This window comes from Medicago truncatula, chromosome 8 (genome assembly GCF_003473485.1).
Source record: "Medicago truncatula cultivar Jemalong A17 chromosome 8, MtrunA17r5.0-ANR, whole genome shotgun sequence".
NCBI classification, from domain to species: domain Eukaryota; kingdom Viridiplantae; phylum Streptophyta; class Magnoliopsida; order Fabales; family Fabaceae; genus Medicago; species Medicago truncatula.
This window is the reverse complement of record NC_053049.1, coordinates 10422457-10446335: the sequence shown is the minus strand read 5'-3', so window position 1 is coordinate 10446335 and position 23879 is coordinate 10422457. Positions and strand designations below refer to the sequence as shown.

Genomic DNA, 23879 nt, shown 5'->3' with positions numbered 1-23879 from the left:
AGGATACTGGTTAAGGAAGCAAATATGATAAAACTTTCTTAAAAAATGGATAGTCAAACTCTTAAAAGTATAAAAGTGCTCATTTTAATGCAAAATTTTCCTTTTTTGTTTCATCAATTACTGCATCCGATGCACTAAAAATTACAAATTAACTGATAATAGATTTATCTTAAGTGGTAAGAAATGTGTGTCTCTTAAACAAGTGGTCAAGAGTTCGACCACGGACTCTTGTATATAGAGAAAATTCCGTTCGGACCACCTCTTATGCTCCATAAATTTTTCGACGGCAATTAGTCACCGACTAATAACATGGTAAATAAAAAATTACAAACAACCAAAATTGACTATTTAAAAATGATAGGTTTAAGAATGAAAAAACAAAAGCTACCATTTCTATATATTCACATCATCATCACCAAAAAAAAGATATGGATTTGGTGCCCTAATCTCCTGCAAGAGAAAAGCCTTCAGAATTTGGAGATCTGGCCAAGATAGAAGAAATAGCACCACTATGTTTTAGAAGAAATGCAATAAATGAAATCCATGCTGTTGCACAAAGGAAGACTAAAAATCCAAACAATAGTCCCTTCACTTCTGAGAGGAAGAAATCTAATAACATATATCCATAAAGCATTATCACAAGTACCACCACTGTCCATGCCACCCTCTGCATCACAAAATTTATAAAGTTAAATATACTCATACTCTTGAATAATTTTTGATCATTTAGAACTCAAAGTTTTGTCTAAAATTATTTAATTACCTTTGATTTTTTAAACACCAAAGTATAAGAATTTCAAATAAAAACTAACTATATTTTAGATTAATAACTTACCTCTACTATAGGCCCTATTCTGAATGTCCCCATGACCTCTTCTTTAGACACCAAAGTAAGAAGAGGAATAAGTGCAAAAGGAATTTGTATTGCTTGAAGCACATTAAGCCATTCATTCAAAGTATCCAATGAACCTTCTGAAGTATTAAAAACAATTGCTACAATCATAGTTGGAACAATAGCACAACTTCTAGTGATCAATGCCCTTAACCATTTTTTTATATTCAATTTTAAAAATCCCTCAGTTATAAATTGACCAGCATAGGTACCAGTAATTGTGCTACTTTGACCAGCTGCTAATAAACCAATACCCCAAATATAAAGAATTGGAAAGAACCCTCCACCATATTTTTCTTCAAGATATTGTCCTGCATTTACTAATCCTATGTCTTTGGCTTGTTCAGTATCATAGAATACTCTAGCAAAAACGGTTATCACAAATAGATTTATTACTAAGGTGATTAATAGTGCTATTGAGGACTCAATTGAGTAGTAATTTAGAGCCTCTTGAACTTGGCCTTTGTTACGGATGTCAATGTCTCTTGATTGTACTAATGCTGAATGAAGAAACACATTATGTGGAGTTATAACACATCCTACAATTTCCACTGCTTGACGAAGCGTTTTTGAGCTAACTCTTGGGATCAAAAGACCTACAAGGAAGTATTAAATATGTTAAATAAATGTACTAGTATTGGAAATAACGTAGCACCGTCACTTTAGTTTGGAGACGTATTTGGTGTCTGATATGTGTCAGTATCCGACACAAACATGACAACAACACATGTTTTATTGAAAATTATTATTAGTATCATGTCTGGTGTGTGTGCGCTTCATTGAAAATAAGTTTATAAAAATGTATGTGCTCGAACTACATATAGTGTGATAAATTTGTACCCATAAGAAGTTCTTCTTCACTTGGCTTTGTATCAAAGAACATCCATGCAAAGGAAAGACCCATAGTTCCAATGAAAATAGCAAAAACACCTTCCAACTTCCTAACTCCATAATTCTCCAAAAATAGAAAGAAGAAACTGTTCAACAAAAAGAACAAAATCAAACTTAGGCAAAACTATATCATTCATTCATTTTCACCATCCTTTAATTTATTTTTTTGTTACAATTTTCACCAACCTTATTATTAAAGTTTAAATGCATTTTAACCCCTCAGTTTCACAAACATGTAATGTAGTATTGTTCAAGAAACAAACATGTTTAGCTTACCAATCAAAGGCTGTGATAATAACACCAGCCCAAATGGGAAGAAGTCCATGGCTAAGAATCTTAAGAGCAATAGCACTACCAATAACCTCTTGAATATCAGCAGCAATCAAAGCCAACTCAGCTAAGAACCACAAAAGTAGCCTAGCCCAATTGGAATATTCCTCCCTACAAAGCTCCGCCAAGTGGCGCCCCGTGGCAACACCAAGCCTCGCCGATAAAAGTTGTATGAGGAGCCCCATTATGGTGGACCACATTAAAAGCCAAAGCAACGAGTACCCTGCAATCGCACCGGCTTGCAAGTCTCCTTCTATGTTTCCTGGATCCAAAAATGCCACACTCATTAGAAGCCCTGGCCCCGTGAAGAGCCAGAGCTTCTTCCATGAAAATGGTGGTACAATCGTTGACCCGGTGGTGTTGCCATTTGACTCTAAGTCAAAAATATGAACCTTGTCCTTCGCCGCATACACATAGTCCTCTTTGTTTCCATCGTCCAAAGATGTTGACAAAGAGGACGACGGTGTTGACAATGGTATATTCTCGCATTCTTCGGATTGTAGCAGCCGGTTTTGTTCTCCTTCTAATTCAACGAAATCTTTTTTATGATGTTGTTGTGATTGAGTGTCCATGTTTCATGTGATTGGAAAATCATTGACTGTTGTAATGTTGTCTGGGTTATTGATTATGTTCTTTTATCTTGTTTAGATTTCTTTTACATGAGAGAAGATCAATGGAGAAAATTTAGTGGAATTGTTATGGCTGCGCAAGGGATTTATGGTATAAAGATTTGAAGGGTGTAGATGATCAAGGGAATGATGCATGTAAACCTCATATTGTATTTGTGGTTTTTTCATGGATGCTATATTTATAAACAAATAATGCTATATTTTGGATATTGTAAATTCAGCCAATTTTGGTGTAAGAGGATTTAGATTGATGCACTTTTTACCTTCCAGGCTCCAGCAAATTTAGGGGGAAACAATAAGTAATACTTTTGTTCAATTTTAACTAATATAATCCTCTATGTCTCATATGTGTCTCTGTGCAAATTAAATTTTCAGAACTACAATCGTCAAAACTCAAAACCTTGTTCTTCTTCATGTATTCTGAATTTTGTATTAAGGCAAAAAATACATGCTTGAATGCTCCATTGCAAATTTTGCTTTACTTTGCTCTCCCTTTTTTTCCCAGAAATTACCTAGTTAAATACTTTTGTTTTTAATTTTTAAACCACTTAATGAAGCTCCAAATTGAATACTTTTATTACTCATATAATTTATGTGTGTGAGAGAGAGAGGGAGAGAGAGAATAACACTCCCCTTCTTATACAAGATATTTGAATTACACACACTTCGTTATAAAACGTGCACTTCCCTTTCTAAGTACTTTGCTTCCCTCTATTCTAATATAATCAAATTTGAAATTATGATTTAAAATTGTTTACTACCATTTAAAGATTCATTGTAAAATTATTTTACATGTGCATTTAATGATATATTGTCCTGTCAATCAATGAATATGAAAACATATGAGTGTTCATTAATTAACGTGACAACACATCGTTGGATGCATGTGTGAAATACATTTACACTGTCGGTATAGTAATTAAACTCAACATAATATATTAAATACACACTATAATTCATATAGTTTTATATACCCTGCTCCTCTTAATGTTGTTTTGTATTTTTCAAATCCCATAAGATAAAAGGTAGCTTTATCTAATTTGATAGCGTAATCACTTACCGTTTACAGCATGTGAAGATTTAAGACAGAATACATATCAGTCAAGTAGTCACACTCTTTGCTCTAATTTGTTGTGCTTTCCAATTTTCTTCATCAAACACGATATGGTTAGCATGGATTATATTCAAGATAAGTTCTGCAGCTTTGTTTTTTATCAGCCTATAGATTTTCAATTTTAAACTTCAAAAAAAATAAAAGTACATTTTTTCTTTGATCACTGGAGGTAGCATTCTTACTGATTTAATTGGGAATCCACATGATAAACCACTGCTGGTTACAGAATCAGATCCTACTGATCTAAGGAAGATTCCTGGTCCATTGGCTTAGGTGGGTTCTAGTCCTTTTGGATCTATACCTATATAGGAGTTAGGACCACGTCAGCAAGTCACTAATTTGATCTAAATAACCAACCATCTTTGCAGATTTGCGGAAACTATGTATTCCTCATCAGCAACTATTGAAAAATGTAAAAGTTTCATTGAAAATATTAATAGGACCAAGGCAGATAGATGGTGAAATAAGATATATAAATTACATAAGCAAATACTGCCACCATTGCGAAATTAGTATGTATAACTTCCTTGTGCAAGGGTAAGTAAGCAACTGCTAAAAATGTTTTCAATTTGCTTGAGAACTGAGCAACATGTTTGGCCCATGTTTCTGTAAGGTTTTGGCTTCGGCCTTCGCTTCCAATCATCACATTCCCAATCCTCAACCCAAGTCTCACCACCATCACATCCCCAAACCAAAATCCAAGTAACTTTCTGGTTACAGTGGCGTTCGCTGCTGCAGCTTTGTGACTCACAAGGAAGCTGCAAGATGAAGGTGTCTTATGGCTGTTTAAGGTCGCAGGAGGAAGCTATTAGCAAAGAACAAAACCCAAAATTGTAGCCCTGTGAGCTCCGTAAGCAGGACATGTACCATCAGCTCTCTCTGCCCGTGCACCATTTAGCACAATCGCTTTTGACAACAAACCACTGTGGTATGCGCCGATCTCTCACCATAGACAGAACCTTAAACTCATCTATCCCTTTTGAAACATCAAAAGAAAGCACAACATTCTACAAGTCAAAGAACAGTTCTGCAACCCCTTGCAAGATAGCTCTGATGATAAAATTCTTTCTAGATCTAGCAAGACAACACCATGATTATGATGTCATATTATAGTTTTTTCTAATTCTTTCCAAGTCCTAGTAACATAATCAAGAAAACTAGCTACTTTATTCCGAACCATGTTTTAATACATCGCTCAATGCTAAAATTTCCACTCATAATGCAGTGCAGTAAGCAGTCAAACAAATTTTCATATCAGTGATCAACATAGCCTTATTATTACACTTAAATTACAGGGCCACTTTGTAATATAGTTTAGTGACTATTAGACTATTAATCACTACAAAATCTCAATACAATCGCTCAATTACAAGATCAGACCATCAAAACAGAGGAGATGGGAAAAGCAAATTTTGTTCTAAAGCCGTGCAAATCCAACATCAAGTGTTTGATTTCAAGAATTTCGCCTTGGAAATTTAAATGATATAATCAGACCACTCGGAGATAAAGGAAGTATGGTCCATGGACTCCCCAGGCACATCCTCAAGCTGAGATGGCTTCTCCTTACCACCAACCAATCTCGCTGGGTTACCAACCGCAGTGGTCCGCGGCGGCACATCAATCAAAACCACAGACCCAGCACCTATCTTAGCACCTTCCCCAATCTTAATATTGCCAAGAATGGTAGCCCCAGCACCAATGAGCACCCCATCCCCAATCTTGGGATGCCGATCCCCACCAACCTTACCAGTCCCACCCAGCGTGACGTGGTGCAGGATCGACACATTATTTCCGATCACCGCTGTCTCACCCACCACCACCCCTGTGGCGTGGTCGAACAAAACCCCTTTTCCAATCCTTGCCGCCGGGTGAATATCCACCGCAAATACATCAGCAACGCGAGAATGTAGCGCTAGCGCTAATGGCTGCCGAGCTTGCCTCCACAACAGGTGTGCCACACGGTGCGCCTGCAATAATCACAAGCACAGTCACAGTCACATACAACTCCATTAAAGAAAAACCACACAAGTTGGAATTGAAGAATAAGGATTAGTCAAGAAATAGAAAACCCCTGAAATTGAAGAATTAGAGTTGAGTTAAAAAAAACAGAACCACAAAATTGAAGAATTAGGGTTTTAAAAAACAGAAATTTAAAAATGGGGGTTGTTAAAAAAATGAAAAGGTTTTAAATTTGAAGAATCAGGATATAGATACACAGAAAACCCTGAGGTTTAAGAATCGTGATTTTGCTAAAATATGAAAACCAACAAACCTTCAATTTGGTATCAAAACTATCATCATCTCCCATATTTAGTCTCTGAACTATAAAAAATACAAATACAAGAGTAGGTCTGTCTAGATTGGCTTATTTGAGCGTATCTATTGGCATAATAGGCTAAACTTACGAAAGCAGCTTATTTCCATAAGCTGTTTTGAACTTATTTCTATTAGACTATTGGTCACTACAAAATCTCAATTCAATCACTCAATTAGAAGATAAGAATATCAAAATAGTTTAGTGACCATAAGTTCAGTCTTATGAACACTGATGAAAAGAGCTTATGATAATAAGTTCAGTAATGAGCTTATCTATTTGAACCTATGAAAATAAGCCGTCTTAAATTTATAAATACAATAAGTTCAGTCATGATGAGCTTATCTATTTGAACTTATGAAAACAGCTTATGACATTTTCATAAGCTGTTTACAGCTTATTTCCATAAGCTCTATATGATAGTTTACGAAAACAGCATATAGATTATACGAAAACAGCTTGATTTTATTTTATCATTTATTATAAAAACAGCTTATAGCTTTTACGAAAACAGTTTGATTTATTTTATCATTTATTATAAAAACAGCTTATACATAAGCGTTTACATAATAAGCATTCATACTATAAGCTGCAAAATAAATTGTTTATCCAAACAGTGTCATAGTCTCAATTCATCAAATTAATCCTTCAAATACTTTCAAAATATGAATTTGAACGTTTATTAAAACAAAAACCCCAAAATTGAATAATTAGGGTTTGGCTAAGCACAAAAAACAAACTAAAATGGAAGAATGAAATTAACCTGACAAGCAAGAAATCCCTTGTAATTGAGCAAACAGTGAGAGTAAGAGATACAAGCAGGATCACGTTCACGAGCAGCACGAAGATCAGCAACAGCAGCAGAACTTAGCGACGGATCAGTCGCAAAAGCGTTAAGAAAAAGGTCATAAAGAAGCGTCGAAAGAAGCGTCGAAGAACAAAGCTTGTTACCAAGATGAAACGAAAGTGAACGTTCGAGTGAAGAGTGAGAGAGAATTGTTGAGTATAGGTAGCTTGCTAGTGCTGGTTCCGATTCCGCGTCGCGGCGTGCTTCGGCTTTGATTTGTGACCATAGCCAGCCTTCGTCGGAGGCACCAACGACGGCGGAGTTGTTGGTGGTGGCTGCCGCCTTTGGTGGGGTGGTGTAGTGAAGTTCGCCGGTCGGCATTGATCGGCGGATTGTGGTGGTTTGTTGAGGGGGTGAGAAATTGGAATGGTGGGGTGAGAAAGTGAGCGTGATAGTGATGAGGTTATTATATGGTTTGAATTTTGCATGTAAATAATTGCATGAAATTTGCAACATTTGTGGGTATATTATTATGTGTGTGCGCTATTATTGTGGAAAAGGAAAAGATATATGGAATGGTATAGGATGTTTGATTTGAGAATTTTGCATATGATGTTGTCTAAAAAGAAAAGAATTTTGGATATGATAGTGTACATGGATGGATGGCTATTATATGTTCTACCAAAAAAGAATATTTGCTTAGCTCAATTCACAATTCTCATGCTAGTTTCACTCTTTCAATGGTGATATTTTACATGGAAAGATATAAAGCATTTCTACTATGGAAAAATTTACCTTAGTCATTAGATCAAATGAAGAACACAGTTTTATCGTACACTTCCAACATTAGATTATTTCTTTTTTCACCTTCAACCACCCTTCTCTCTCCTTCCTCCCCACCACAGCAACATCAAACAACCTTTAAAAATTCCATAAGCTGTAAAAATTGATATTATACTTCTTGATTAAAAAATGAAGAGACCCATATGGTGGTGATTACATTTAATTTAATTTGTTAAACTATTACATGCTTATGTGTTGGTCTCACTCGTGTCCAATGTGTGCTTTTGTGTACTGTGTTGGTGTTTTATAGGAGAGATATGACTAATCACTGTATATAAAAGGTTTGAAGGGTTGGTATATAGATTGAGTATTAGAAGTGAACACTTGTTGAAATACAGTACTAGAGATTCTATTTTTGTTGCTATTTGATACTCATTATAGTTAATTTTCACAAGAGCATTACCAATTTGCTTCTAAGTTGGTTAGAAACACAGCAGGACCCAAACCTTTTTGTTGCTCGGAATAGAAGAAAACATCCGGTGGTGAGGTAGATGTTGCTGGTAGTGGGGAGGAAGGAGAGAGAAGAGTGGTGGAAGGTGTAAAAAAAGTAAAAAAAATTTAGTATTAATATTGTATAATAAGATTGTGTTTTCAAATTAATCTAACAACTAAAGTAAACTTTCCCATAGTGGGAATGTTTTATACCTTCGCATGTGAAATGCCACCGATTTCAGGTATGTTTTGGTAAAGTTGAAAGGTGAGTACCAATATTAAGTTGGTTGCATGAAATTAGACACATATAGGGACAGATGCATTCATGGGTTATGTGTGGCTACATGCACTTTCTCTATTTATTTTTTTATAATAAATAAAGCACATGTATAGTGCTTAATTTTATTTTATGCAATCGTGTTGAGCTTGTTCATACGTAAGCATTTCAAAAAATGAAGCATGTGATATTTAGTTGAGAATAATAAAACTAAGTACTTTGGTTGCAAAATATAAAATATTTCTTTAGTAGTAATGTACAAAGTCAGATTAAATACATATTTCATATCATCTTTTTTTTTAAATATGTTAAGATTCTCGAAAAAGTTAAGCCGTTAATATTTGTTTGTTTGTCAAATGTCAAGTGTTGAACGTGTTTTTTCAGCTATGAAAGTTGTGAAGAGTAACTTATGTAATAAAATGGGTGATCAGTGGCTAAACGACTGTTTTGTAACTTATATATAAACAGATGTTATTTTAACAATTAACAATGATGTCATTTTAGTTCATTTTCAACAAATAGATAAGAGACAATTTTGATTGTAATGTATTATATCAAACAATGTTACTTCTTATTTTTAATATAGTTTACATTATTGTTTCTTTGAAATTTTAGCCTCACAAATACTAAATATCTAGATCCGCCTATGGACACATACTGATAATATTTTGAGTTTTACTAATATTAAGTTTTGCAGATAGAAAAAATATTGTTGATTGTACCAAAAAAAATATTGTTGAAGATGAAGTTATAATTTCAAGGGTTACCAAATTTCTCGACAAAAATTTGCTATCTATAAAATTGATGAATATTTACACCTGGAATACGATAAAATAAATAAAAAGTTAAGGAGATTATACTTTTTTTTTGGTTACAAGTTAAGGAGATTATACTTTAAAGTATTTGTAATGAGAGTTCCATGACACATATTTAACCAAAAAAAAGGTTAATTAGAAGTGATATTATACCTTAACCACAAATAAAAAATAAAAGTGATATTATACCTTAAAAAAAATTGTGTGATTTGAGAGGTGTTTAGTAAATAACTTTTTCTTATTTGTTCATGTTATATGCCTTAAAATCATGTTTTAGAGGTGTTGAGGTTATGCGCAATGTGTAGGATATATGTTTTGAGATGTCGCATGTCATTAAGCACCCATGATGGGTATAAATTGGGATATCAAGAAATTTACTATAGATAGAGATTTTGGATTGTAGAAAGTAAAGATGCAAGTAGTCTTAATTCAACAAAAGTGTGCAGAGATACTAAAAGGTTGAGGTTGGGTTTACCAAGATGGAGAGCAAGGCCAGAAGTGTCGTTGTTTTGTGCCTCTGAGATAAAGTTCTAAGAGAAGTTGTGAAGGAGACAACCGCAGCATTTATGTGAGTAAAGTTGGAGTCATTGTATATGATCAAGTTGTTGGCTCATAGATAACTCTTGAAGAATCAAATATACTCATTCGGGATGGTGGAGTCAAAAGCCATCATAAAGCAATTGGCGCAATTCAACAAAATCTTTGATGATTTGGTGAACATTGAAGTAAACATTAAGGACGAAGACAATGATCTGCTCTTATTGTGTGCATTACTTAGATATTTTGATCAATTCGAAGATACCATGATTTATGGAAACGAAGGCATTGTCAACTAAGAGGAAGTTCAAATAGCATTAAGAACCAAAAAGTTAATCAAGTTCAAGGTCTTGAAGTTTGATGATACTCGTGAAGGCTTGAATGTCTCAAGAGGAAGTGGTGGAGTAGAGGAAATCGTGGAAACTCAAAGGGTGGTGACAAGTCGAAGTACAAGTGCTTCTAGTGTCACAAGACCGGCCACTTGAAGCGGGGTTGTTCTGAGTTATAGGACAATGACGATTCTGCATAATTCACAATTGCCTTAGACGACTATGAGGACATGGGTGTTCTGGTGATGTCATATTGGGATTTGGAAGAATGTGAAGTATTTCACCTTGGAAACGACGACACATGCAATTTGGTCTTCACATAAAAGGGGTGTTCATTTGTAGAGACGTTAAACACTTAAGATCAGCCTAAAAAGGTGGTGCTAAGAACACTCAAGATTAGCATGGTGAGGTGGTGGTAAGAATACTTGGTTATCTCTTGAAGAGAGTTGTTTGTTATTTTTTGGAGGTTACAAAGTAAAAGGCATAGTTGATGTACACGTTTGAAAGTTGAGATAGAGGAAACTCATCTTGAGGTGGAGTCTTCCACAAGTAGGACTAGAAGAAGACATCTAACAATGACCCCTGGCTATAAGCTAAGCTATAGGGAAAAGGAGGGATATTGTTGAACCAAAGTGATATGGATACCTTGTGTGTTATACTTTGATTGTGGTTGAACAGACGCAAGACTCAAAACTAACTATCTTTTGGGAAGTAGTTGAGAGCAAGACAGTCTTCAAGAGGATGGATAAGCACACTCCGGGGGTTGAAGAGGTTATGGTGGAACTTTTGAAGCTATCTAAAATGCTTAAGGTAGTTGGGCAAAACACTTCAAGAAGGCGGGAGACGTTCTGAATATTGAAGAGGAGAAAGTGAAAGCTTATGAGACTACATAGTGTAGTTGGATGCAAGGATAAAGAGCAATGTGGTTGATGGTTAAAAAGGAATCACCATCTATTTGAAGGAAAGGTGGAGAATTGGTGTATGTGTATTGAAAACATGTTTTAGGTGTGTTGAGGTTATGTTATATGTGTGATGAACATGAATGTGTTTTGAGCAGTTGTTGCTAGTGTACCTTTCATGTCGGTTTTGAGGAAGAGATATGAGACAAACTAGGGTTTATCAAAAGAGATCATTCTTAAGATATCAAAGGTTAATAATTGAGCACTTTTGAGTTATACTCTAGGGTTAGGAAACAATCTAAACACCTTGAGAAGACTATGACTGATGGTGTATGGAGAAGGTAAATTGGTGATGGGTAGCGGCTAAGAGAAGGTCAGTCGATGGTGGGTAGACAGTGGAGAGAATGTGAGTCAACAATAAGTAGACGGCGACCAGCGATGGGACGTAGGAGGCGAGTCAACGATCGGTGCATGGAGTATCAAAGACACCCGATGGAGAAAAGAGGGTGGTAAAAATTGTTACACGTTCTATATTTTAAAAAAAAATGTGTTTTTTTTTTTTTTAAATAAGGTTCTTAAAACAATTTAGAAAAAAATAGACATTAAATTTTGAATTATATATACATATATAACACCGTTCATAATTTACAAGTATTAGTGTAATAAAAAAAGCAGAAAAATGATCGTTTTTCTCCTGTAATATATAATTAAGATATGTAAAGCTATTAACCAGTAGCGAGAAGTTTATAAACTAAAAATATATGAACAATTTTGAAGTTCAACGGATATGTAAAGTTGTACTATATTACCAACAATATACAATCACATTTTCGCTTTTGCATTGCTAAGCTTTTTCGTTTATTTTTCATTTATTTTTCTCCATTTATGTGAGTGGGTTCAAACATTTTCATTTTGTATTTAGAATTGGGTGACAACTAGGATACCCATGGAAGAATGGTGGGTAATTTACCTCAACCAATACATATTAGCCACATAAGCACATATTCATGAACTATCTTGACCCCACCAATAAATTGCTCATATTCATTGGTTGGTGGGTAAATTACCCACCATTTTTCAAAGGTAATTTAGAAAAAACCTTAGAATTGATTTTGCATTTAGAGTTGATTCTACTTAAAACTATGATTTGTAGGTTTTAATTTTAGAATTGATTTTACACAAGTTTATAGTTTAACTGAATGAATAATTGAATATATCCAGATCCAAGTCACAACCTTTTGAAGTGCAACAATGGCTCATATTATGATGTCAATAATTTACATACAAAGTGTTTGCTGGTCTAATATAGGAAATATAGCAAAATCGACGCTTAAGATAAGATGTCATGGACATAACCGTTGCCAAAATTGTTGTGCTAAAAGTTAATATATTTTTTGTCTATAATTTAATGACAATTACTCTTTTTTTTTTTTGACAAAAACAAAACGATATTCATTCATTCAAATCGATAGAGTATCGCTAAAAACGTGAATGGTGAATCTGCGAGCAAACTCACAGCACCCAAGTTAATAGCATACAACGGCAAAATGCCTACAAATAATATGATAAAACTTAAGTCGCCGAAATACCCATGCTTCCGGATCTGCAACGTTGATGTCCAAATCATTGGTTGAATTTATAATTGACTGATGTAGATCTTTCAATAGGAACTGAACAAACACCACGACAAAACGCGAAATCAAACGCCGCACAAGACGGCGAACAACACAACGCCGCACTTAGACAACGAAATCACAAAAAACACAAAGGGAAAAACTTGATAGAACCACTTATTTAGATTGAAAGAGAAGGGGGAAAAAGATGTAGATTGGTGTTCTAGGTCAAAAAATGACCTAAAACCACCCCTCCTCGATGAACGAAGGAGAAAGAAAGTTTAGAGAGAAGTTGGAGTTTCTCCCACTAGAAAACTAGGGCCGACTTTAATGACAATTACTCTTAACAGTTAAGTTTAATGATGTGTAATTTCCTCTTGTCTAGTTTTACATAAATTTGAACAATGCTGATGAATGAAACATTATGGAATGTATCAAAAACAAGAAAAGAAACTAAATATATTTTTGGTCAGGCAAAAAAGTTGCACAGAACATTACTAAGGAAAACATATAAAAGGAGAAAGAATACATTTTGTTACCACCCTGAATTGTGCTTCTTTAAATGGAAGAAATTGCAAATGTTCCCCTTATTCAGAATCAGAATTAGGGTCTCCATCCACAATGTCAGGAAAAGGATCGTCATCATCATCATCCACTGAATTGCCATAATCTAGCTTGAATTCAACTTGCTGAAGCATGTTAGTATCTGATGACTGTGCTGAACTTTTGCTCTGTGAAGCTGATTCCACATGATTGGCTTCATTATGAGCTATTGCACTTTCTGAAACAATCCTCTCCGGCTCTTTGTCAGTAGCCGCATCGCTGTGAATGTCAATGGCAGCCGGAATACTTGTCGTGCAATGGACAGGTTCTTGAAATTGCACGACAGATTCTCCAGGATGATCTGACTTCATTGTGGTTTCATTCTCGACGGTTCTCATCTCAACATCTGCACGTGTCGCTATCTCAGGTACCATCTCACTCCTCTCTTGGATGTTGGCGCTAGAAGGCAGGGATGTCGCCATTTCAGAAGACACTTTAGTTTTTTTTGTATTTTCAGTCCATAACCCACCCATCTCATCATCACCATTTGCCAAATAGTCAGCAAACAGATTATTAACAGATTCAGGAGGTTCTGTTTGAGGCAAACCAAATGTAGTATGATTCCGGCTAGCATATTCATGTCCGAAACTGAACTGAGCTTCACCAAAATTATCGTTGTTTGGAGGGACATAATCAACCAGCGGAAGTGCCCTAGGATGTATAAGCACTTCCAAGGTTAACATGGCATGAGCACAGAACTCGGCGAGCTTTGTTCCAGTTTGTTGCTTTCCTGTTTTGACATAAATTACATGTTGTTCAAGCAAACAGGGAGAAAATCAAATACAATTTCATAAAGTTGTACGTATGAGCATGAGGAAGGTTTAAATGCAATTTTTCTTTTGACACCTCATACATATTCAATCAAACAATAAGACTGAAAAGTGGAAATTAATATCGAGTCTTTTTTTATATTATTCAAAACACTCATGCTCAAATATTATAATACCTTAGAGCTATCTATGACAACCTATTCATTTTTCCAAACCACGTAATCAAATTTGATCACGTTCCTCCTCCAACATCAATCCAGTTTTAATAGACTTCATTGATTTTGTAGATTTCTATCAAACACAGGATGATATTGTATTTTTGTTGGTGGTAATTTGGCATGATGAAAATGTAAAAGCAAAACGTAGTTGCTAAATCTAATGTAGAGACTTAATAATATCAGGCTACTGCAAGGGTACAAGTACAACAATTGTGTTAATATTATTTATGAATCCAAATTTAGAAATGTTAATCATATTAAGCCATGCTGTGATAATAAAGAGGTTTGCAAATCACTTCAAATTTAGTCTTCCATAACAGGGCAAAAAAATATACAAATTGAATTTCACTTTTTCTACATAAAAAAGGTCTTTTCAAGCAAATTGATATTGAGCAGCTTGCAGATAGCTTTACAAACTCTCTTAGGGATTCTTATGACAACTTTATCAATAAACAATTCAGTGGATATGATTTGCATTTACTCCAATTTGAGGGAAAGTTATGTAAAGGATCACCTATATAGGGGATCTATATTTTCTATTAATAATTAGGATTTTATTTGCATACAATTATTTTCCTGTTTTATAGCTTCTCGAAATGAAAGATTGTATATCATGTTATCTATATACTCCATTGCTCAATCCTCCTAATGAACATTTCCTGAACAATTCAGAGTATTTTTATTCAAGTCCATAAAAACATGACAAAAAATCCGAAATATATACAAATAAATGTTTAATTATTGATTGCAAAAATACAGCCCTTAAACAAAAAATACTTTCGAACAATCACAGCACAAATTGTGAATGTTATTAAAACTCTATGCGTCTTGTAACAATATTTATCAGATTTCAAATAGAAAACAGCCAATACTCATAATTTAATCTCTTTATTTACATGCATGAAACCCAATATTAACTACTACTAAAGTAATCATCAATAGGGACATAAATATCGATAAGAAGAAAAGGTCATATTGATATAGAAGTACCTCTTTGGAAAAGTTCAAGGCCCTGTGATAAATATGGGGGCCGGGACACAGATAGAAAAGAGGCCAAAAGAGCACGCAATGCAGCAAATTGCAAATCTGTGGCAGTTGCAGCATGATCCTTTTTCTGAAACACATTTATTTCTTCACGAGATGAACCTTCTTTGAAAGAATCCATTGCTATGACTATCAAAAGACTATCAACTTTGGATCTCCACTGTTCTGATTTTAAAGCACCAGCCTGTAAACCAAAAAAATAATTACTATTATGCAGGCCCTTTAAAATTCAGAACAAAATTATGATCTCCACTATCAAGGGTCAGTTTGATGTACCCTTAAAAATAAGGAGAACTCCATGGATCGATTTTATGCTAGAAATTCACCTCCAAAGTTCTCACATAAATATATTAAGAGGGTAGATACCAAACTTACTACAGAGGTAAGGAAATTATAATAAAAAATAAAATAAATAAAAGGGACTGCTAACAGCACTAGAATATTTGACCACAATGTTAGGGAAAGTATCTGGGAATATCTTAAGGGGAGCAAGGTCGGGGATCACAATAGAAGAAGCAGAATCCGCCTATCTACCAAACACCAAAGTTCCATTGTCGGCTCTCATGCAGTGTCTCAGTTACATGTCTTCTCCGGCACGAGAGCTACACTTGCCACCATTTACAACTCCACTTCTCACATTGTGATCGTCAACCTAGTAAAAACAGAACATCTTTTCCTCATTTTCTGTTCTTGGTATGTTAACACATGCAAGGTAGATAAGGGTGGCCCTAGAGTTGCATACCAGTGGCATATTGCGAATCATATGCCAGTATACAGAAGTTCAAGAATATTTAAACCTGAAATTATGTGTTGAGGGATAGAGTGACATTTTTGCTTCTCCTTGATGCTATGCTACTATACTTATGGCTGCTTCAAGGAAGTTGCTATCTAGGATACACAACTTATACTAATACTAAAGGCACTGCATGTTTTTTGTTTTTCCTATTATCTTCTGTATATAGTTTCTTGTTTGGAGGATACTTTATCCTTCGATAAATTCTAGTCACTTAATTTCTCTCCAGTAAATTTTTCTTTTTCTTTTTTATACTTTTTCTAAACTAAGCAAAAGAACTTACTGTTTGGACAAATAAAAGTGTATGTTCATGTTATTATGTAAACAGCTTCCAACTCTATAGTTACAACAAAAACTATGAACAAGAATAGCCACTGTAGGGAAAGGTTTATGAAGGAACCTTAGTGTTTCAAACTAAAGATACATACCACAGTAATAAGAGCCTCTAATGCCTCAAGTGCAGCTACCCTCAGAGAAATTGGAGTCACGGGACATTTATTTGGAACTTCTACTCCCAAACCACCACCAGCGTCATATTCCTGAACAGAACCATTTGTACTGCTGTGCTTTCTTTTTCTATTACTTGCTGGTAGTGGCGCTATCGTGGAGACTTCTGTATTAGAACCATTCAACATGCCTCCATTCTTCTTCTCTACGGTACTCAAATCAGCAATAGCATTATTGACAACTTCCTTCGACAGGCATAAAGCCATTCCTGTTCAATATAACTAATCAGTAAAAGTCATTATGTACGGTCAAATTAAATTAAATATATAGCTTAGTCAAACAGCTAGGAAGGGGAGACAGGCATCAAAAAAATGTGGAGCCGAAAAAGGAAAGAACCATCAAGGCAGTTTGTGAATAAAGTTATCGAAACAATTTATGGGGAAATATTATAAATAGTATTTACATTAAATCAGATGTAGGATGATGAGAGCAGCGAAAATCAGAAAAATATATGGAAAGAAATTAAATACACTTAGCCTTGTTCATTTATTTCCCTCCCCTTTCTCTACCTGTGTTTTCTTTTTCTTTTTGAGAGAAAATAAAAGCGAAACTGCAAAAAGATTCTAGGTAAAAATATTTCCACTTATAGACTGTTAAGAGTCCCACGTTGGATGAGATAAGGCATGACCATGAGTTATAAGTGAGATTGAGTTAGGCTCAACCCGAATTAAACCCTAAATTCCCCAAAATACCCCCTTCTAAAAATCTCTTTTAAAGGGTGTTTTGGGTTTTCGAGTCCCTCCTCTGGTGCAGGCAATAACGCCGCTATTTGGCAGTGGTTGGAGCCACCGAAGGACAATCCTTTAATCCCCAACGCTATGGCTAGAGAATAGTGAGCAGCCGATGCTCCGCCGCTATTGGTAAACTATGAGTAGAAAGGAACTTTTTAAAGAGTTTTCGCATACCAACACCCATGGATATGAGCAGAGTCTTTGCAATTGAATAGACTTTAATCCTTAAATCTGGCAGCGCACACGCCTTGAAGTACTTTGTAATGAAACGTACAATAGAGGCAGCATGGGGTAATAGTTGACTGCAATACAAATATGGGCAATGAGTAGGATTCCGCATTCTATCAAGAAATAAATACGTAAAAGATATACTAGAGGAAACATAGAAATTGTGCACAGGAGCAGGATTGAAACACATAAGAGTGCAAGGTAAGCTAGATGATATGAACAGAGTTATCAATTGCGGATCCCAGAAAATAACAGTTTGTTCAAATTTGGCTATGCTATATTGCTATAGCCGCTATTTGAAAACACTAGATAGAAGATACAAGATTCATTATATTTATAACACCAATCAGCTACTGTTGGCATTAAACACGATAATTTACAACATCAAGGATCGAAGAACTTGTATGCAAATAATTTTCCAAAGCTCAAATTGCCATTTTTTTCAATTTAGGCTATTTTTCTTTTCAAGGGAAAGGGTGTGGATATCACGCAGTTATACCTTCCTGTTGCCTTTATAATAGCTGTAAGCAATTCCAGGCTACACATATGCAAAGCTGGAAGTTCGGAACAAATTCTCTCTTGCTGTCTGGCGGTCATGAATGGCAATGACATTGCTGGCAAAGCGCCATTTACCGTCAGAATTCTCTCAACAAGGACCAATAATAGGCGAACAGGTACATTAACCTGACAATTAAATCACATTAGTTTTCATCATTCTTCTCCCAAATTAAGAGAAATTCACAGAACTCACTGTAGGAATATACATTTTGGGATAAATTAAACAGTACCTTAACTGGATATGTATTTGTGAGCAGCATACAACAACCAGACATAAGTATAGGGACATTATATATTCGCGATTGTTTGGACCTCTTTGTTGTGTTGCTACTAGCTTCTTCATTTGATACATTGCCTCCTAAAGGTGGTGGAGGTTGTTTCCCAGGAAGAATCAACAATCCATTGAACTCCTTTAGAATGAATTCTGCAATGTATGGAAAAAGATGGCCATGACCTACTTGTCAAGAGTGGCTTTTATTAAACACATAGCACGAACATCTACCTACCTTCTTCTACACCTTCAAATGTCAAAGTTAAATGTTCGTTTATTGAAATCAAAATTTTCTGCATCATCACAGACCAGCTTTCTTCATCTCCTTTTGATTTTGGAAGTAATGCAAGGCAATGTACAAGTTTCTGGATGTACAAAACCAAATAAGATGACAGAACATGTCAGAATGAGGCTATGACTCTGAGCATATGTTTGTATTTATCAGAGAAAGTTTCCATATAAAACTGAGAATCTCATGTTAAGGATGAAGCGTCCTTCTAAACAAGAGGAAAATAAACTCCTTAATGAGTGCACACAGCATATTGGATATCAACTAATGCAACTCATAAAAGTCATCCAATACTGAAACAAACATTAAAGCCAAAAGCTTATACTCCCCAAATATTTTTCATTAACTTCAATTTTTTCTCTGTCAGAAAAAACATCACAGAACAAATAGAATTGGGAACATGAATTTAGTTTTAACTTAACAAATTAAAGATCAAATTAACACAAATTATTTTCAACTTTGTACTAAAAGTCTAATATATCTCTCTTTGGACCCTGCCAAAGACCTTTTTTGTCCCCTCCATCCACTCTCGTGCCAACATGGCAACAATCCAAACATACCCTAGAAGAAGCTCTTAAAACTTTGATAATCACATTACCTTCATCATATCATGACTGCATCCTCCAGACACAAGTTTAGCAGCAATGGCAGATTCAACCTGCATAAGTTCAAACCACTCATCAAATCGTGAATACAGAAGAAATGAAACTCTTGAGCTCTCCTGCACTTTTTCCTCATAAAAGCAACAGGAAAAACTGGTACGGATTACATGGAACCACACCATGCCCTTCTTTGTCGAATTTATACAAGAAACAAATTTCTAACTGTATATACATGAATTAATAATGTAGTAAATCTTGCAACAAAGGAAGAAGAAGCTTACACTATCATAATGACGCTGAATAGAAAATGGGAATGAAGTTATCAAGGTATATATCACATGAACTGCAGCTTCCTGCATTCACCACATTTTGAATAATAGATAAAACTCGTAGTCAAACAAAGCAGACAAGATAAATAACAGGTATATGACAAATGACATAGAAAGTAGGCTCTATTATCAAAGAAGGAGCATGCAAAGAAAATTATATACTCAAAGATTTTTCTTCATTCAGCAAGCATGGGCCAAATAGTAAACTTTTTATGTCACTTATGCTAAGTTTAGCACAATATATTTCATCTCTTAGCATACACATATGCATGGGTCAGAGAAGAATACAGCAATGAGTAAAACAAATAGTACTTTGTAGTTGATTATTGCAGATGTAGCAATAAAGTATACTTCCATGTGAAATTAGTTGCATACTTACAATAGTTTGTATATGCTTTCTGTCTATATTAACTAAGCACTACGTAATGAAGCGATGATTCCATCTATGATCCATCAACATATGTTCTATACCAATGTTTAAATGCAACTCTAAGCACAACTATGTATACTTCAAAACAAGAATTACTCCTTCAACTAGTTTACAGGAATGTAGAGTTTATCACTTTTGCTTTTGACATAAAAATATTACGCAACCACTAAAAATATAAATATGTCTACATCCATGTGTAATGAAAGCTTCTTCACTGTCTATGTTGAATAGAAGCTAAAAACTCAAATTAATATTTGAATTAATAACTTACCCATACTGCCTCTGAATTGTCATCATGTAACATCTTTAGAACAGGCTGAACAACTTTCACAGCAGAGGCAGACCCATCTTTCTTGAATTTTGGAAATCCACTTAACCTAATATGTGTGTGTGTGTGTGTGTGTGTGTGTGTGTATAAAAGAAAGTTAATACAGGTAGCTTCCAGCTAATTCAATGAAGTCAGAGCTTACCAGCAACAGGACTAGAAAATTTCCGACAGACTATACTACTCATAACACACACTACTGAGAGAAAATACTCAACAAAATAAATATTAGACTTACTCTAGTTTTAAGACTAAATGCACCACTGTAGTAATGTTGTTTTGAAAGAGATCCTATGATCTATATATAGTTCAGAAATTTAGCTTGCAAAATAAGCATATGGAATTGAAATGTCTGTTTTAGGAAATTGATAGGACCGTCGTTGGTAAATAGTTAATAGAATATTGCATATCTACATTTCAAGATTATCAAATGTTCTTTGACAGGTGACCTAATCTTATTGTTCACAATGCATACGCACTTGCAGACAAGCAGACAGATAGAGGGAGTTGTTTCTTTGTTCTTTGTTTTTGTGTGGTATGTTCTCGGTGGGTCAAGTACCCCTTGTACTTAATCCCGATTTGTGGGTAATACCTTTTGTACTTATTTCCACTATCAATAATAATTTTGCAGTTATAAAAACACAGACAGAGAGAGGGAGATATCAAGGAAGGGATTCAATAAAGCACCACCAAACATGAGTATAATACAATGTATCTCAATAATTGAATCAACCAATAAGACTTTCCTTTAGTAAGAAAAGAAATATCTAACCTTGCAAGTAGATCAGATATGGAAGCACAAGTAGCCACCCTCACAAAATGAGAATCTTCCGGTGACTGTTTTATATAAAGACCATGGAACACATCACGATTGCATACAGGTTAAGATTTCGTTTCAGAAATTTGAACATTAATATTCAGAGATCTAAAGATATAAATAAATAAGGGACATCTGTGTTTGAGCGCAAATGAAGTCTAAATGATTCAACTAGGCAGGTACGACACGTATGATATCCATTAGATAAAGAGCAGATACGACACATGCGATATCCATTAGATAAAGCGGGATAAAGACATTGTCAATTTTATAGTATGGAATTTGGTTTGTGCGTCAAATTTAGAGCAACAAGGTGATACTACTCATCTTTTAGTTCTATCTACAGAACAAAGTCTTGAAATTTGGGTTGGGCCTAACTCAGCCCGGCTAAATCGACTTATAAGATGATGGATGCCTCCCACTTATAAATACATTTTCAAATTATATCTCATCCAATGTGGGACTCTTAACACATGCCAATCGCGACAAGGATTGGAGTGTGGCTCGATTGCAGGTGGCCTAGCGGATCTACGACAAGCTTTGATATCAATACTATCTTAAAATTTGGGTTGGGACTAACTCAACCCTACAAAACCGCTCTATAAAGTGAGGGATGCCTCCCATTTATATAATACATTTGAAGGCCATATTGACTCTCGTGCACTGAACAATAATTGATATATTCCCAAAAGAAAGAATACAATAAAGCTAGCAAGAGAGTTATGTGCAGCCATGGTACAAGAACAATCGATTACCTGTAGAGAAGTCAGCAACTTCTGGAACCACACGGTGTAAGATTCTTGGAAACGATCAGAACTGCACTCTTCACAAGTAACCCCTAGCAAGGATATTCCTGCCCAACGTTTATCAGGCTGGAAGAAAAAAAATAGGAAAATCCACCCATTTCAGTTAACTAATTTAGTCAACTCAAACTGAATAAACCAAAAAAAACTTCAAACTTCAAGTGCAATCACTTCACATCAAAAAACTCCAATAACTTTTTTGGCAAATAAATTAGAACAAAAATAATTTTCACCCAGATTTAAAAAAAAGGGGGCTTTATTTGGATACACAACTTAATTAAGTGCTTATAAGCTATTTTTATAACAGTTCAAGTGTATGTTTGGTTTCGCAGTGATAAGAATTGATTTTGAGTGAATTGTTTTTGTAAAATTGATTTTGAGTAAAAGTGAGTTGAAGGTAAAGTGATTTGTGTTTAGATACATTCATGTAAAAATGAATTCTAGAATCAAAAGCTGCAAATCCTAGCCTCAAGTAGAACCAATTGTGGAGGCGAAATCAATTCTTCTCGATAATCAATTTTAGAATCAATTCTATATCTCCATAATCAATTTTGGCCCCTCTAGAAGTAGAACCAAACATACACTAACCATGTGTTTGGTTGTGCGTTTAGCAACATCGATCCTGCGTTTCAGTCCCTTTTGGCCATGAAAACAATAAGCTAAGAATAGTAGCTTCACAAAAAATTTCCATTGACTGCCTCCTAGAGGTGGAAACAAACATATGCTAAATAAACTACAATTGTTTTCATATAAGCTATAAGTCATAAGCTATTATGGAGAGCTCATTCAAACAAGCTGAAAACTGGTTTTAGACATGTCATAAGCTCTTTTCATAACTCTCTCAAATAGTGTACTTATGCCGATAAACAGACCTAAAAATCATCAATAGCAAAAATAAAACCCAATGAAATAAGCATATGTATACTCTTCTAAAAAGAAAACTACTGAATACCCAGAAACCATAGCAGTGAAAAGCAATGAAATTTACCTCACGACTAGAAATAAGAAGCAAAACACGGTCGACCCACGAAGCAACAGATGATTTCCAAGCTTTAATTTGTTTAGGGTCCATAGATTCTGTGACATCCTCGGATAAGAGAGAGTGTGTTTTGATCAAAGAGACAACGTTGGAGAGTTGGGAAGGGTTGGAAAAGGGGTGGTCCACTGTAGGGAGATTGTCTCTGATGAGAGTGTTGAGGAGACGAGGTTTGAGTGCAATGTCGTACATGTCTCTGAAGGAGTCGAAGGTTGCCATTGGAACAACCTTGGTTTTGTGACAGTCAACGGAGTTTTTTGCTGCTTATGTTTTTTTTGCTGCTTATGTTGTGATGTGGGTTTTGGGTTTTAGGTTTTGGTAACACAGTCAATAGGAGATTAGTAGGGTGGCATTTACAATACACAAGACACAAATTTGTGCATGATACATAAGTATTGTTTGAAAGGACAGCTGGCAGTTCATCACCTGCTAGTGCTAGATTAAAAAACTAATAAAATTCTAAATCATACTTTAATGCAGAATACACCCCTGCTTTGAAAAACAATGGGTATCGCCCCCATCTTCATATTATCAGATATGCATTAACTTTCAAGATATACATTAATTTGATCGCTTGTTTCTTCTGTCCATTAACACTAAAATGATGATCATAAAAAAATTGTTAAATTTTATTCCTTTTCACCCTTAAATTTGAAGTTTGAATAATAGTTTGTTTTTCAGATCTAAATTGATAAACCCTTTTGCTTTATCTTTTTGAAAGGAGTTATATTCCTTTTGATAGTTTGCTGAACAACCACAAGGAATAAGAAGCAAGGCCGTGAAACACCATCAAACACAGTAACATCAAAGTAGCCAATGAACA

At 35.0% G+C, this 23879-nt stretch overlaps 3 protein-coding genes across 3 annotated transcripts; all 3 read right to left on the bottom strand.

Moving 5' to 3' along the window:
- Positions 1-362: 362 nt before the first annotated feature.
- On the bottom strand, positions 363-2777 carry LOC25500753 (metal transporter Nramp2). The gene is made up of 4 exons (XM_013589238.2): positions 2060-2777; positions 1733-1869; positions 836-1488; positions 363-667 (listed from the first exon to the last, which is right to left on the bottom strand). The coding sequence occupies exons 1-4, from the start codon at positions 2683-2685 to the stop codon at positions 443-445; spliced, it is 1641 nt and encodes a 546-aa protein (XP_013444692.1). The 5' UTR covers positions 2686-2777; the 3' UTR covers positions 363-442.
- Positions 2778-5001: 2224 nt separating this feature from the next.
- LOC25500751 (serine acetyltransferase 5) lies at positions 5002-7578 on the bottom strand. Its single transcript, XM_013589236.3, has 2 exons — positions 6934-7578; positions 5002-5823 (listed from the first exon to the last, which is right to left on the bottom strand). The coding sequence occupies exons 1-2, from the start codon at positions 7471-7473 to the stop codon at positions 5332-5334; spliced, it is 1032 nt and encodes a 343-aa protein (XP_013444690.2). The 5' UTR covers positions 7474-7578; the 3' UTR covers positions 5002-5331.
- A 5465-nt stretch (positions 7579-13043) lies between these two features.
- Positions 13044-23377, bottom strand: LOC25500750 (proline-, glutamic acid- and leucine-rich protein 1). The gene is made up of 13 exons (XM_013589235.3): positions 23009-23377; positions 21973-22089; positions 21173-21237; positions 20347-20452; positions 19598-19669; positions 19313-19372; positions 18661-18790; positions 18385-18578; positions 18096-18280; positions 17543-17670; positions 16559-16845; positions 15284-15521; positions 13044-14035 (listed from the first exon to the last, which is right to left on the bottom strand). Exons 1-13 carry the CDS (start codon positions 23273-23275, stop codon positions 13290-13292), a joined length of 2595 nt encoding a protein of 864 aa, XP_013444689.1. The 5' UTR covers positions 23276-23377; the 3' UTR covers positions 13044-13289.
- Positions 23378-23879: the final 502 nt, after the last annotated feature.

What these genes read in the sequence shown, in the direction of transcription:
- LOC25500753 (XM_013589238.2), bottom strand. Translation starts at nt 2,685, where the DNA reads ATGGACACTCAATCACAACAACATCATAAAAAAGATTTCGTTGAATTA. An exon ending in TGAAGAAGAACTTCTTATGG is followed by an intron (nt 1,489 to 1,732) that starts GTACAAATTTAT and finishes ACTTCCTTGTAG; the next exon opens with GTCTTTTGATCCCAAGAGTT. An exon ending in GAATAGGGCCTATAGTAGAG is followed by an intron (nt 668 to 835) that starts GTAAGTTATTAA and finishes TTTGTGATGCAG; the next exon opens with AGGGTGGCATGGACAGTGGT.
- LOC25500750 (XM_013589235.3), bottom strand. Translation starts at nt 23,275, where the DNA reads ATGGCAACCTTCGACTCCTTCAGAGACATGTACGACATTGCACTCAAA. An exon ending in ATTATAAAGGCAACAGGAAG is followed by an intron (nt 17,671 to 18,095) that starts GTATAACTGCGT and finishes TTTGTATTGCAG; the next exon opens with TCAACTATTACCCCATGCTG. An exon ending in TAGAGGCTCTTATTACTGTG is followed by an intron (nt 15,522 to 16,558) that starts GTATGTATCTTT and finishes TTTGGTTTACAG; the next exon opens with GCTGGTGCTTTAAAATCAGA.
- LOC25500751 (XM_013589236.3), bottom strand. Translation starts at nt 7,473, where the DNA reads ATGTTGCAAATTTCATGCAATTATTTACATGCAAAATTCAAACCATAT. An exon ending in AGGGATTTCTTGCTTGTCAG is followed by an intron (nt 5,824 to 6,933) that starts GTTAATTTCATT and finishes TGATTATTGCAG; the next exon opens with GCGCACCGTGTGGCACACCT.